We start from the raw sequence: 13,620 nt of genomic DNA on the forward strand, positions 1-13,620 counted from the left end.
TATGACGGAAAGTTTGTCTACTTGTCACAGTTTCCATTGCTTTAGAGCAATGATTTAGTTGCGACAAAGTTTAGGACTCACATAAACGTAAATTTCTCCTACTTCCTACTTCACGCTACGGGAAATGAACTGCTGTAGTTCATTAGCCGTTCTCGAAAACTGAAATGCTACTGAAACTGAAAGGACAGTCGAAACCGACGAAATATTTTTGCAGGTCAGAAGCGTTTGGCAACTCTTTTTACATTTTTTAGATATTTTTGAGAGGCATCATTACAGAGGTTTTTGCTGCCCAGTGTTAGTCATTAGTATGCAAACAGAGCAGAATGAGGCTAAAGGTGAGCTGTGACTTTGAAGTCACATTTAGAGTTATTCCTAGCTACTTTCAAAAGAACTTTTGCTTGGAATTTTGGCATGTGGTAATATCACTGTGGATCTTCTTCATGAATTACTAGCTGAAAAACCGAGTATCTATCAGAAACGAAAACAAAAAATTTTTATGCATTCGTGAAACACCTCTGAAATTATTGAACAGTCATACAAAGAAACATAGAAACATCCGCAGCTAATACAAAAATGTGTAAGGACAGTACACAAATTAAGTAACATATTACGCAGAATATTAATTCCCTGTGATATTTATTTAACTTGGAAACTTGTGATAACGATATTCCTAGAAGGCTGGCCGGAGCTGCTTCGCGCGTTTTTGTAACCGTATGTATCTACGGCAACGCCTCCTCATAGCTCTGCAGACGCCTATTGTATCCGACTACAGCCGTTTGTACTTTGGAGTTGAAAACTGTCAAAAGCGCTGCGAGGTGTCAGGGATTTCCATAAGTTGAATGTATTGTACGAGTGTATTAGTAGTAAAGAATAAGTGTACCAAAACATTATGCATGATACGGCATTTTTTCACTCATCTCAGTGTTTACGACGTCGCATCTCCTGAACTATGAAACATAGATGGTTCTTACTCCCACAGCAATTGTTGCCTGACTGTAAGGGATGCGTGTACCAAGTGTGGTTGGAATCCGGTCCAGTGATTTAGGAGGAGGTGTGGAACATACACACATACATACATCCATTTTTGTAATCTGTAAGGATTAAAAAAATTGGTAGTGTTCAATGAAAAGCTGTGGAATTACGTCAACCAGCTCCCAAGAGGAGTCAAGTGCCTATTATGTTTTGTTTCGAAACATAATTTCAGTTTACATTTAAGAAAGGCTGATCATGAGGCATATTGTTGTTGTTGTGGTCTTCAGTCCTGAGACTGCAGCTCTCCATACTAATCTATCCTGTGCAAGCTGCTTCATCTCCCAGTACGTATTGTAGCCTACATCCTTCTGAATCTCCTTAGTATATTTATGTTTTGGTCTCCCTCTACGATTTTTACGCTCCACGCTGCCCTCCAATACTAAATTGGTGATCCCTTGATGCCTCAGAACATGTCCTACCAACCGATCCCTTCTTCTAGTCAAGTTGTGCCACAAACTCCTCTTTTCCCCAATTCTATTCAATACCTCCTCATTAGTTATGTGATCTACCGATCTAATCTTCAGCATTCTTCTGTAGCACCACATTTCGAAAGCTTTTATTCTCTTCTTGTCCAAACTATTTATCGTCCATGTTTCACTTCCATACATGGCTACACTCCATACAAATACTTTCAGAAACGACTTCCTGACACTTAAATCTATACTCGTTGTTAACAAATTTCTCTTCTGCAGAAACGCTTTCCTTGCCATTGCCAGTCTACATTTTATATCCTCTCTACTTCGACCATCATCAGTTATTTTGCTTCCCAAATAGCAAATCTCCTTTACTACTTTAAGTGTCTCATTTCCTAATCTAATTCCCTCAGCATCACCCGAGTTAACCCGACTACATTCCATTATCTTCGTTCTGCTTTTGTTGATGTTCATCTCATATCCTCCTTTCAAGACACTGTCCATTCCGTTCAACTGCTCTTCCAAGTCTTTTGCTGCCTCCAACACAATTACAATGTCATCGTCGAATCTTAAAGTTTGAGGTATATTATCCGGAGATTATTGTTAACAGAAAACTCACTTTCATGTACTTTTGTATTATCATTATGACAACTTGCAGTTGTGTACAAGCCTCCTCTCCCGTAAACATGATATGGTTCTCATGTTGCAGTTGGCCTCCACTGGTGTTGGCGCTGCTGGTGACGTGGAGCGGTGCGGTGAACACGCAGTTTGTGTCGGACGGCGACTGCGCCCTGGTGCTGGACAGGCCCGGCAGGACGAGCGCCTACGACTACGCCCTCAACGCGCTCCGCGGAACCTTGTGAGTACTTGTGCCTGCCACCCAGGCCTTCTGCTATCGCCCTCCCCTGTTTAACTACCCGGACACTTGGGAAACAGTAATTAATGAACTAGTACAAAGTTTCCTCTGCCTGGAAACAATGTAACTGGGATCAAATGGTTCTCCATTGGTTTTTAGGGTTCCGTACCTCAAATGGTGAAAAAGGAACACTTATGAGATCATCACTATGTTGTCCGCCTGTCCGTTTATCTGTGCGAATGTTAAGATCCGTCTTTCTCAGGAATGGAGAACAGTATCATGATGAAATTGATGCCACATACTAAGGTCTATGGTCCCTTGGGAGGTCAAAAATGTAAGCTTATAGGTCAGTGGTATTAAAAGATACGGCCATTTATGTCAAATATTTTTACACTCGAAAACTTTCTCATGCAAAAAAAAAGAAGTAAGTCGTAGTCATGTTTAAGTAAATAAAAAATATTTTATTAAATCTTATCTCTCCCTACATATGTTTAACGGGAATAAGTTTAGATATTTTTTTAGGTGGTTCCTTAATATATACACATATCAGTGTCCTGGCTGTTTTTTCTCTGAACTGTGTTCCGACGAACACATCACAAACTTTACGACCTGTTGTTTTCTGCACGGCCGTAACTGAGTAGTCTACACCTGCCAGTATAGACTAACCGTTTTGCGTCCACGCCCTCACACCTCAATACCAGATCTGCTGTCCAGGGGAAAGTCAGCATTAACGGTATTCTCTTGTCCGATGTATTTGGAAGTGCTACCCAACCTAAACACATACGACATTAATACCTATAACTACTATTCTGCAAATGACGTAAATGCTGATATAATTTTGTTCAGTGCCCCGTTCTCCGTAAAAAAAAGTTCAAATGTGTGTAAAATCTTACGGGACTTAACTGCTAATGTCATCAATCCCTAAGCTTACACATTACTTAACCTAAACTATCCTGAGGACAAACACACACACCCACATCCATGCCAGAGGGAGGACTCGAACCTCCGCCGGGACCAGCCGCACAGTCCATGACTGCAGCGCTTCAGACCGCTCGGCTAATCAAAAAAATGGTTCAAATGGCTCTGAGCACTATGGGAGTTAACTTCGAAGGTCATCAGTCCCCTAGAACTTAGAACTACTTAAACCGAACTAACCTAAGGACATCACACACATCCATGCCCGAGGCAGGATTCGAACCTGCGACCGTAGCGGTCACGCGGTTCCAGACTGTAGCGCCTCGGCTAATCCCTCGCGGCTGTCCTCAGTCACCAATAGAAATATTTGCACTTGTACCCGTTACACCCTGTACAAACTGGTCTACAGTTCGCTTCTTTTTGTATGTCCTGGCTAATCTGGGGAGCTATTGTACAGATTTTGAAATGCTTTACCTTGCTACAGGACTAATTTTCAGAAAATTTTGCGTGTATAATCTATAAGTATTTCATGGTAAATTGGCTGAAATATGAAGAATTCGTCAACCATCTCTGTGAAAATGAAAATGGTGGCATTGTCATCTACCGGTAAGTGGCAGACATAAAACTTAAAAATAAAACATACTCTAAAGCCTTGGAATTCCCGGCACCGATATCTTGCCAGTATCAATATCGATAACAGGCACAAACCTTCGAGATTCTCGATCCCCGAAATGGATGAACTATCTGTATGTGTAGTTAAGTTTGTACGGAACCTCGGTGTGAAAGTCCTACTCACACCTCCCCGGATTTTTTTTTAGTAGTCAGTATATTCATTGCATTCCTTGCTTCATTCACGAGATGTGCAAATGTGGCTAAATGACTTAATAATGTATAAGCAAAAACAAATAGGTGTGTGACATGCGGAAATTTGGGTCAGTCCGGAGACCGTGCTCGGACAGCCGAAATGGTAAGACGACTGCTCGCGTTAGGCGGGAAATCCGGATTCGAGTCCTGGTCAGGCGCAAATTTTCACACGTCGCTTTCGCATGTAAGTTGAACGTCAGGAATAAATTGTAGTGCGTCATATTTGAAACTCTAATGTGTTATCATGTATAAATATAAATTTTAAACATCTCAATTCACGTTACCTTTTTATTCAAGTAAAATTTGAGGAATGTCAAACATTAAATATTTTCAGTATAGGTTATCTAGTTAAATAAACATTTGTCAGTGCTTTCTTTTCTTTTAGATCTGGATATCATTAAGTCATTAAAACAAGTTACAAAAAAGACTAAATTTTAGACAGCACTCCCGATGAAAGAATAACTATCCAAATGAGCCAAATAATTAGATACGCCCGCATAGAAGACAACATTGCGTGATTTCTAGAATCCTTCTTAGGCTTTTATACATCGGGCTGTTTATATCACGAAATAATGCAGTGGATATTTCAAAAGATATTCCACAGCAGCTGGAAAAAGATGGGCTGGATATTGCATTGTGCAGGGCTCAGAGTTATCCCAATGCCGCATCAGTGTCAAGAGCAATTGGAGTCCTTGGTACACAAAAAGGGTCAGAACACTGTTGCAGAAACAACGAAACAAACATGCCAAATTTAAACAGACGCAAAATCCCCAAGACTGGCGATCTTTTACAGAAGCTCGAAATTTAGCGCGGACTTCAATGCGAAATGCTTGTAACAGTTTCCACAACGAAAATTTTGTCTCGAAACTGGCAGAAAATCCTAAGAGATTCTGATGATATGTGAAGTATGTTAGCAGTAAGAAACAATCAATTCCTTCTCTGCGCGATAGCAATGGAGGAGATACTATCGAAAACAATGCTGCCAAAGCAGAGTTACTAAACACAGCCTTCCGAAATGCCTTCACAAAGGAAGACGAAGTAAATATTGCAGAACTCGAATCAAGAACAGCTGCCAACATGAGTAACGTAGAAGTAAATATCCTCGGAGTAGTGAAGCAACTTAAATCACTTATTTAAAGCAAGTCTTCTGGGTCGTCTGTCATCGGTCTTATTGAATTAGGGAACGACGGGAAAGGAAGTCGGTCGTGCCCTTTCAAAGGAACCATCCCGGCGTCTGCCTGGAGCGATTTAGGGAAATCACGGAAAACCTAAATCAGCCGGACGCGGGAAAGTTTTCTGATCCAGACTGTATACCAATTAGGTACCTTTCAGAGTATGCTGATGCATTAGCTCCATACTTAACAATCATATACAACCGTTCGCGCGACGAAAGATCCGCACCCAAAGACTGGAAAGTTGCACAAGTCACACCAATATTCACGAAAGTTAGTAGGAGTAATCCACTAATTACAGGCCCATTTCATTAACGTCGATATGCAGCAGGATTTTGAAACATACATTGTGTTCGAATATTATGAATTACCTCGAAGGAAACGGTCTATTGACACACAGTCAACATGGATTTAGAAAACATCGTTCTTGTGAAACATAACAAGTTCTTTATTCGCATGAAGTGTTCAATGATATTGACAAGGAATTTTCAGATCGATTCCGTATTTCTGGATTTCCGGAAGGCTTTTGACACTGTACCACACAAGCGGATTGTAGTGAAATTGCTTGCTTATGGAATATCGTCTCAGATATGTGACTGGATTTGTGATTTCCTGTCAGAGACGTAGCCATTGCCGGAAGTCATCGATTAAAACAGAAGTGTTATAGGCCCTTTGCTGATTCTTATCTTTATAACCGTCTTAGGTTGTTTGAAGATGACGCTGTCGTTTATCAACTAATAAAGTCATCAGAAGGTCAAAACAAATTGCGAAAAGATTTTAAAAAAATATCTGAATGGTGCGAAAAGTGGCAGTTGACTCTATATAACGAGAAGCGTGAGGTCATCCACATGAGTGCAAAAGGGAATTCGTTTAACTTCGGTTACACGATCCAATCTAAAAGCCGTAATTTCAACTAAATACCTAGGAATTACAATTACGAACAACTTAAATTGGAAGGAACACACAGAAAATGTTGTGGGGAAGGCTAACAAAAGACTGCGTTTTATTGGCAGGACACTTAGAAAATGTAACAGATCTACTGAGGCGACTGCCTACGCTACTCTTGCCCGTCCTCTTTTAGAATACTGCTGCGCGGTCTGGAATCCTTACCAGATAGGACTGACGGAGTACATCGAAATAGTTCAAAGAACGGCAGCACGTTTTGTATTTTCGCGAAATATGGGAGAGAGTGTCACTGAAATGATACAGGATTTGGGCTGGACATCATTAAAAGAAAGTCCTTTTTCGTTGCGACGGAATCTTCTCACGAAATTCCAATCACCAACTTTCTCCTCCGAATGCGAAAATATTTTTTTGACGCCGACCTACATAGGGAGAAACAATCACCACAATAAAATAAGGGAAATCAGAGCTCGTACGGAAAGATATAGATGTTCGTTCATTCCGCGTGCTATATGAGATTGGAATAAAGGAGAATTCTGAAGGTGGTTCGATGAATTCTCTGCCAGGCACTTAAATGTGATTTGCAGAGTATCCATGTAGATGTATAGGAGTATAAAGAAAAATTTGAGAAGTTACTCCAAAAGCTATGTTCAGTTACTGTATTAATCATTCCTTAAGTCTTGCGTAGAAAACTGCAACTGAGACTGTTAAAATAAATATTTTAGAAATAAAATGTTGCCTGTTCACTACTTCGGATAGAGGCACATTTGTCAAAATGCAAATAGCGATGAACCTTTGCTTGTCTATCGTTTTTTTTTTTTTCAAACCGAACCGTTTCTTACTGGATGTTAGATCATACGCTGCTTAGGTATACTAATATAATGAGTGGCTCGCAACCTTCGCTCGAAGCTGGTGTAATTGGAGAAGGGACAACAAACCTCCCTATCGTTTACTGAAACGGCGGGGCAATCAGCTAAGTGGTCCCGGCAGAAGGCTGCGGAAGATCATATCTGTTTGATGAGCTTCCAGTCCTTCGCCTTCTGTGTCCGGCAGGGACAAACAGCTTAGCCTTATACGCTTCCTAAACACCAGCTTTATACGGTTCTTAAACCTTGACCTAGAACAGTCGTTCGCTGGTAATCACAGTAAACTGCTACACTTAGTCACGTGTTTCTGTTACTTGTCATTGCCAATGTTCTTCCTCAGTCTTTTGTTAAACACAATATGGTCCACAGTTCTCACAGAATAGGGTTAACAGTGCTAAACACGGCGTGGATACTCATTTTAGTTCCTTTTGGACAAAGCAGATAGCCCGGGAATTTACCTTTTTTAGCAATGTATTCCACAGCTGATGTGCACGACTCATTCTGATATGGAATACGAAAAGAATCATTTAGCTACAGAGCAACCATTATTAGCGTGCAAGAATTGCTAACAGCTATATTTTCTATTACAGAAACCGTATGATGGCATAGCCTCTGGCGATACTAATTGCGGGCAGGTAAAGAAATCAGCGAGCGATTCTCTTATTGCACAAGAAAGAATACTTATCCGCACTGCGCTCAGTGTAGCACAAGCCCCTGGTAAAATGTCTCAGCAAGAAGGCTGACAGTCAGAGAGCAGATAATAATGCTTTGTTGTTAATGAACGTAGCCTTTTCGCTTTGTAAATTTCAACTACCCATCTGTTGCCGTATCCTCAATATCACCTTTTTAAAGAAAATTGTTGGCATGGTGTAAGACGTCTTTCTCTCTCAATGAAATTAACATTGTCAAGTTGCAACCGAACTCCTCCGAGAAAACTTCGGAAATCGTACACGGGTATTTTGGATTTTAGTATAAGTAAACCGGGGTCCAAAGTGGTTCGTTACAGAACACAACCTTTCGTTATCTTTGTAGCTGTGTTGCAATGAAAACATTTCGACGGCGTGTTGGAAGCAAACTTATTACATTCACACACGATACTTGCTACTGACAGCAGTAATGGACGCTGTACTTTTCGCTCTCAAACACATATTCAATATTGATCAGGTCTGCTTCGCATTTGTTTCTCCTGCAATGTCAGCTTCGCGTTAATTGTGATACGCAGTAGTATGGATAGATTTGCTGATGAAGAGTTGGCCGATATGCAACCCTTTTTTTAGTTCACTGAACTCAACAGAAGAGAGTTGCAGCAACGCAGTGCTGAGATGTTCTCGCTGCAACCATACTTTAGTATATTTAAATGTTCCATGGTGATGAAAGCTGCTACGAAGTCGTATGATAACTTGAGAGTTGAAAAATTGTGTCTAAGGATGGGGCTGGTAGCCCCGAAATCGATCGTGACACAATAAGAAATCTTAACATATGTTCTAAGAAGAAAAAAAAAGCAAGGACGCCGGTTCTCTCCCAAATTGAGAACTTTTGGAACATCAGAGGCGGGGCCTTCCAACCAGCTCAGGATTTTGACGATCTACCGCGCCAGCCGATGAAGGACGGAGGAAGAAGAACGCCAAAAGCAAACTAGCACTGAAAAAAAGGTAATTTCTGGTCAAGAGAAGTCTACTAGTATCAAACATAGGCCTTAATTTGAGGAAGAAATTTCTTAGAATGTACGTTTGGAGCACACAGCGTTTTATGGTAGCGAAACATAGACGGTGGGAAAACCAGAACAGGAAAATCGAAGCATTTGAGAGTGGTGCTATAGACGAATGTTGAAAATTAGATGGACTGATAAGGTAAGGAATGTGGAGGTTCTGAGCAGAATCAGGGAGGAAAGGAATATGTGGAAAACACTGACAAGGAGAAGGGACAGGTTGATAGGACATCTGTTGAGACATCAGGACTGCCTTCCATGGTACTGGAGGGAGCTGTAGAGGGCAAAAACTGTAGAGGAAGACGGATATTGGAATACGTCCGGTAAATAATTGAGGACGTAGGCTATAATTGAGGACGTAGGCTACAATTGGTACTCTAAGATGAAGAGGTTAGCACAGGAGAGGAATTCGTGGCGGGTTGCGTCAATATAAGTAAAATAAAAATAAAATAAAAAACCCGCCGACTGGATAGAATTTAGCACGATATCATGAAGAGGACATCCAACAACTCTATCAATGTCAAGCCGAATAACTGCTTTCGTAAAGGCCAGAGGTAGATCAACATATTGCTGACTTGCTCAATTTGTGGTCTTTCTCTTGAATTAATCATCCAGTTTTTCTGATACTGTAATAATTTGTTTGTCTGTAAATGTACATCACATCTACCAGACTCCATCGCATTCGGATAAGTGCTTCGTGGTACGTAGTTCTTCTGGTCTGATTGTATTACAGTACCCTTGCATCTGTAGAAGGCCACCCAGCAGCAACCGTACGCTGTGTTCTTATTTTGTATCTTTTGGTGATAGCGCATTAGAAGCGTTTACAGTGTTGTTAAGGTATTGTCAAAGAAACAAAGGTAATGGGGGTAACAAACAGAATAATATTTACATTACTACTCTGTAGCGAACCACTGGAGCCCATGGGTCTCTGATACTAAAAGGCCTCTTATACCGAAGTACTCAGAAAATATCCCTGAACAACTTTCGACATTTTGCCAGTGTGCGTCATTGGAGACGGAGCACCAACTCGTTTTTTGGAAGGATGGAGAAGGAAATCGGACGTGCCCTTTCAAAGTAACCATCCCAGCATTTGCCCTAAGCGAGTTAGGGAAATCACGGAGAACCTAAGTCCGGATGGTCGGATACGGGTTTGAAACGTCGTCCTCCCGAATGCGATTCCACTGTGCTAATCACTGCGCTATTCCGCTAGATAAGGAGATCGGATTCGTTCTGCACATTTGGCAGGTACATTTCTTGGATTTTACTCTGAAAAAAACTCAGTTGCATTACAATTTATCACGTTTTAGTAATAGAACGTGAGCTGAGTGATGAACTAATTTTGTTGCCAGATGAACGCATTGGACTGTGACTCCCGACGTTCCGGGTTCGAGTCCCGGAACGGCACGTAGTTGTAGCTTGTCAGTCGCGCCCAGCGCCAGGCTGACGAGTGCTTTTCTTCCCACATCGCGTTTTCCGCACGCGATGGGGGCGCAGAAAGCGTGACCCTGCCGTGTTTGGCCGCACCCGCGGAATGCTAACCGGGATACTGCTTTCACCAGGTGTGCGCTCACAATTTTCCAGACTTGATGCTGTATTCTTGGCGTTACTAGCTAATAACAGACCTATGTTAATGGCTTTTCAGACGGAACTGCAACCACAGAGCTGATCACAGGGCAATTACTAAAGAGAATAATACTGAATAGGTCGCAATTTATTCCCAACGTGAGAGCACTAACGCGCACCTCCGCTTCGTGGGAAGTGTTAGGCTAATGATAACTCGCTAAAGCCAAATCTGTTACTTTTTTGTGTCCACAATTCTACCCGCTTTCAACATCTATCTCTACGGGAACGGTTGCAACGAAATATTCTTTTGTATTTTTTTATTTGTTTTGACTGCTGTTTTGCAGAGGCTGTTATTATCGAAAATTTGTCTGACCAGCAGCAAAAGATTTTCACTGAGTTCCGCTTCGAAGACTTCAGGTAGAAAAGGAATGTCTCGTCTTTCATTTCGTGCCTCTGTTATCAGTGGGTCGGTCTTGTTGTCAAAAAGAGTGGGTTTACAAACGATTACACGTGAAGATGGATACACACCACTCTGTCTTAAGTGTTATATGCATTTATCTTGAAATTTAGTTACGAAACTGGGATACAGAACTGTTTGCAACGATCTTCCTGCCTTTGTCAAGAAAATTGTGGTGGTAAAAATTTCGTTCCACCATGATCAATGAATTAATGAAAACCACCTCAGCTGTATAACTACAACAGCCGTTTGTAGAACATCTTCAGGTAAGTAAAAGTGTAATAATTCAGCTGAAGTGGTTTTCGTTAATCATTAAGCTCAACATGATCAAGATAATTAATGGATGCAGGTACCTCTGAGGTGGTTCCACTCCATCAGTTTAGCGTTCTCAGCCATTGAGTTGGGCTCTTACGAGGCGACTGTAGTCTAAGCAATCCGACATTTCTAACAACAAATTAAAAATTACTTTGAAAAACAATGTAGCAGAAATAACTAGGAAAAGAACGATAAAATTTCGGTAGATGTAGGAATTAGTGATGTGGAGATTGTGTAACTAAAACACTACAACACGAAAGGCATGTCGAGAAGCACAAAACTAAAGCACTGTGCCACAGTGATTAGGTCATAATGTATACATATGAATGCTTAAACATGAACTGTAAGCGAGACAGGACTTGGAAGACAGGTTATTCGAAAAAAAAACAATGGCTGCAATACAAACTACGCATAGTTAGAAAATGAAAAGTAATAACATAATACAAAAACACTCAGAAAATATTAGAAATAATGGCAAACTGATGGTTAATCTCCTCTGGACACCTCTATCGAATGAATGAGAACGGGATAACGAGACAAATATCCCTGTATTTCTGTACAATGAAGCCAATAATAGATGGGTTACAGAGATATGGAAAGATTTGAAAGTTAAAACGTAGAATCAGTCACATATAATGTAAAGGAACTAGTTTAACGCATTTGGAAGGTACATGGCTTCATCACCGGAAATATCTACACACAAAAATCTTCATTACGTAGATACACTCAGATTCATTCACCCAAAGTCCTCACAGCACATAGTGTCTTTGTCATGCGTTAACGTCCGGAAGTGTTATTCAAAAGCAGTGATCAAGAGTATTCGGACACCCCCAAAAACATACGTTTTTCATATTAGTTGTATTGTGCAGTCACTTAGTGCCAGGTACTCCATATCAACGACCTCAGTAGTCGTTAGACATCGTGAGAGATCAGAATGGGGCACTCCGCGGAACTCACGGACTTCGAACGTGGTCAGGTTATTGGGTGTCACTTGCGTCATACGTCTGTACGCTAGATTTCCACACTCCTAAACATCACCAGGCCCACTGTTTCCCATGTGATAGTGAAGTGAAAACGTGAAGGGACACGTACAGCACAAAAGCATACAGGCCGACCTCGTCTGTTGACTGACAGAGACCGCTGACAGTTGAAGAGGGTCGTAACGTGTAACAGGCAGACATCTATCCAGACCATCACACAGGAATTCCAAGCTGTATCAGGACAGTTAGGCGGGAGGTGAGAAAACTTGGATTTCATGGTCTAGCGGCTGCTCATAAGCCACGCATCACGCCGGTAAATGCCAAACGACGCCCGCTGTAAGGAGCGTAAACATTGGACGATCAGTGTAAAAACTTTGTGTGGAGTGACGAATCACGTTAGACAATGTGGCAATTCGATGGCAGGGTGTAGATATGGCGAGTGTCCAGTGAACGTCTTCTGCCAGCTTGTGTAGTGCCAACAGTAAAATTCGGAGGCGGTGGTGTTATGGTGTGGTGGTGTTTTTCATGGAGGGAGCTTGCACCATTTGTTGTTTTTCGTGGCACTATCGCAGCACAGGCCTACACTGAAGAGCAATTCGGGAATGGCGATCTTTCAACGCGATCGAGCTCCAGTTCGTAAGGCACGGCCTGTGGCTGAGTGGTTACAAGACAATAACATCCCTGTAATGGACTGGGATGCGGAGAGTCCTGACCTGAATCCTACAGAGCACCTTTGGGATGTTTTGGAACGCCGACTTACTGCCAGGCCTCACCGACCGACATCGAAACCTCTCCTCAGTGCAGCACTCCGTGAAGAATGGGCTACCATTCCCCAAGAAATCTTCCAGCACCTGACTGAACGTCTGCTTGCGAGAGTGGAAGCTGTCATCAACGCTAAGGGTGGGCCAACAGCATATTGAATTCCAGCATTACCGCTGGAGGGCGCCACGAACTTGTCTTTTTCAGCCAGGTGTCCGGATACTTTTGATCACAGTGTATACTGATTTATTTGCGATGTAGCATAGATACTTATGAGCTACGTTTTAAGAAGAGAACATGGTTACAAGGGAAGTTACAACTATAATTTTATTGACTTTGTGTGGTTTTTTTCCTTTCTTACCTGTGTACAATAGTGACACTACTGTGGACAGTTTTCATGGATGAACGTACAAGGATGTACCCCGTGCGAAGGAGATTCTTGTGTACTGATATTTGTTCTGATGAAGGCATGCACCTTCAGAACGTATAAAATCAGTGTTTTCCATATTGTGTTGCTGAACCTACAGTCTAGCTTTCAAACTAAGTACAGCCACTATGTCACAAAAAGAAGTAGTATCAAAGCCTCGTATATAGCAGAAGATAATATTATTAAGAATAAAATACTAAAATTTAGGTGGCTCTCAATGGAGAAAGTTAAGAAGCCAGGAGCAACATGGATAGAAGAAAGGAAAAGACAACTTGAAAAAAGAAAGAGTACTAGAAAGAAAGGAAAGATGGAAGAAAGATTGGAAGATGTTACCTGCGTCTAGGTGTAAAAAAAAAGTAACAATTCCATTAATGACCTGTATTGTCACTT

The 13,620-nt window shown here is 41.5% G+C and overlaps 1 protein-coding gene across 1 annotated transcript in view; it reads left to right on the forward strand.

Annotated features, from left to right (window-relative positions):
- LOC124604893 (chorion peroxidase-like) overlaps positions 1-13,620 on the forward strand; it is a 243,605-nt gene that overhangs the window by 111,175 nt on the left and 118,810 nt on the right. The window contains exon 2 of the mRNA XM_047136517.1: positions 2,155-2,304. Within this exon, the coding sequence (XP_046992473.1) occupies positions 2,155-2,304 (150 nt within the window). The remainder of the gene's footprint in view (positions 1-2,154; positions 2,305-13,620) is intronic.

Source organism: Schistocerca americana, chromosome 1 (genome assembly GCF_021461395.2).
Source record: "Schistocerca americana isolate TAMUIC-IGC-003095 chromosome 1, iqSchAmer2.1, whole genome shotgun sequence".
Lineage (NCBI taxonomy): Eukaryota > Metazoa > Arthropoda > Insecta > Orthoptera > Acrididae > Schistocerca > Schistocerca americana.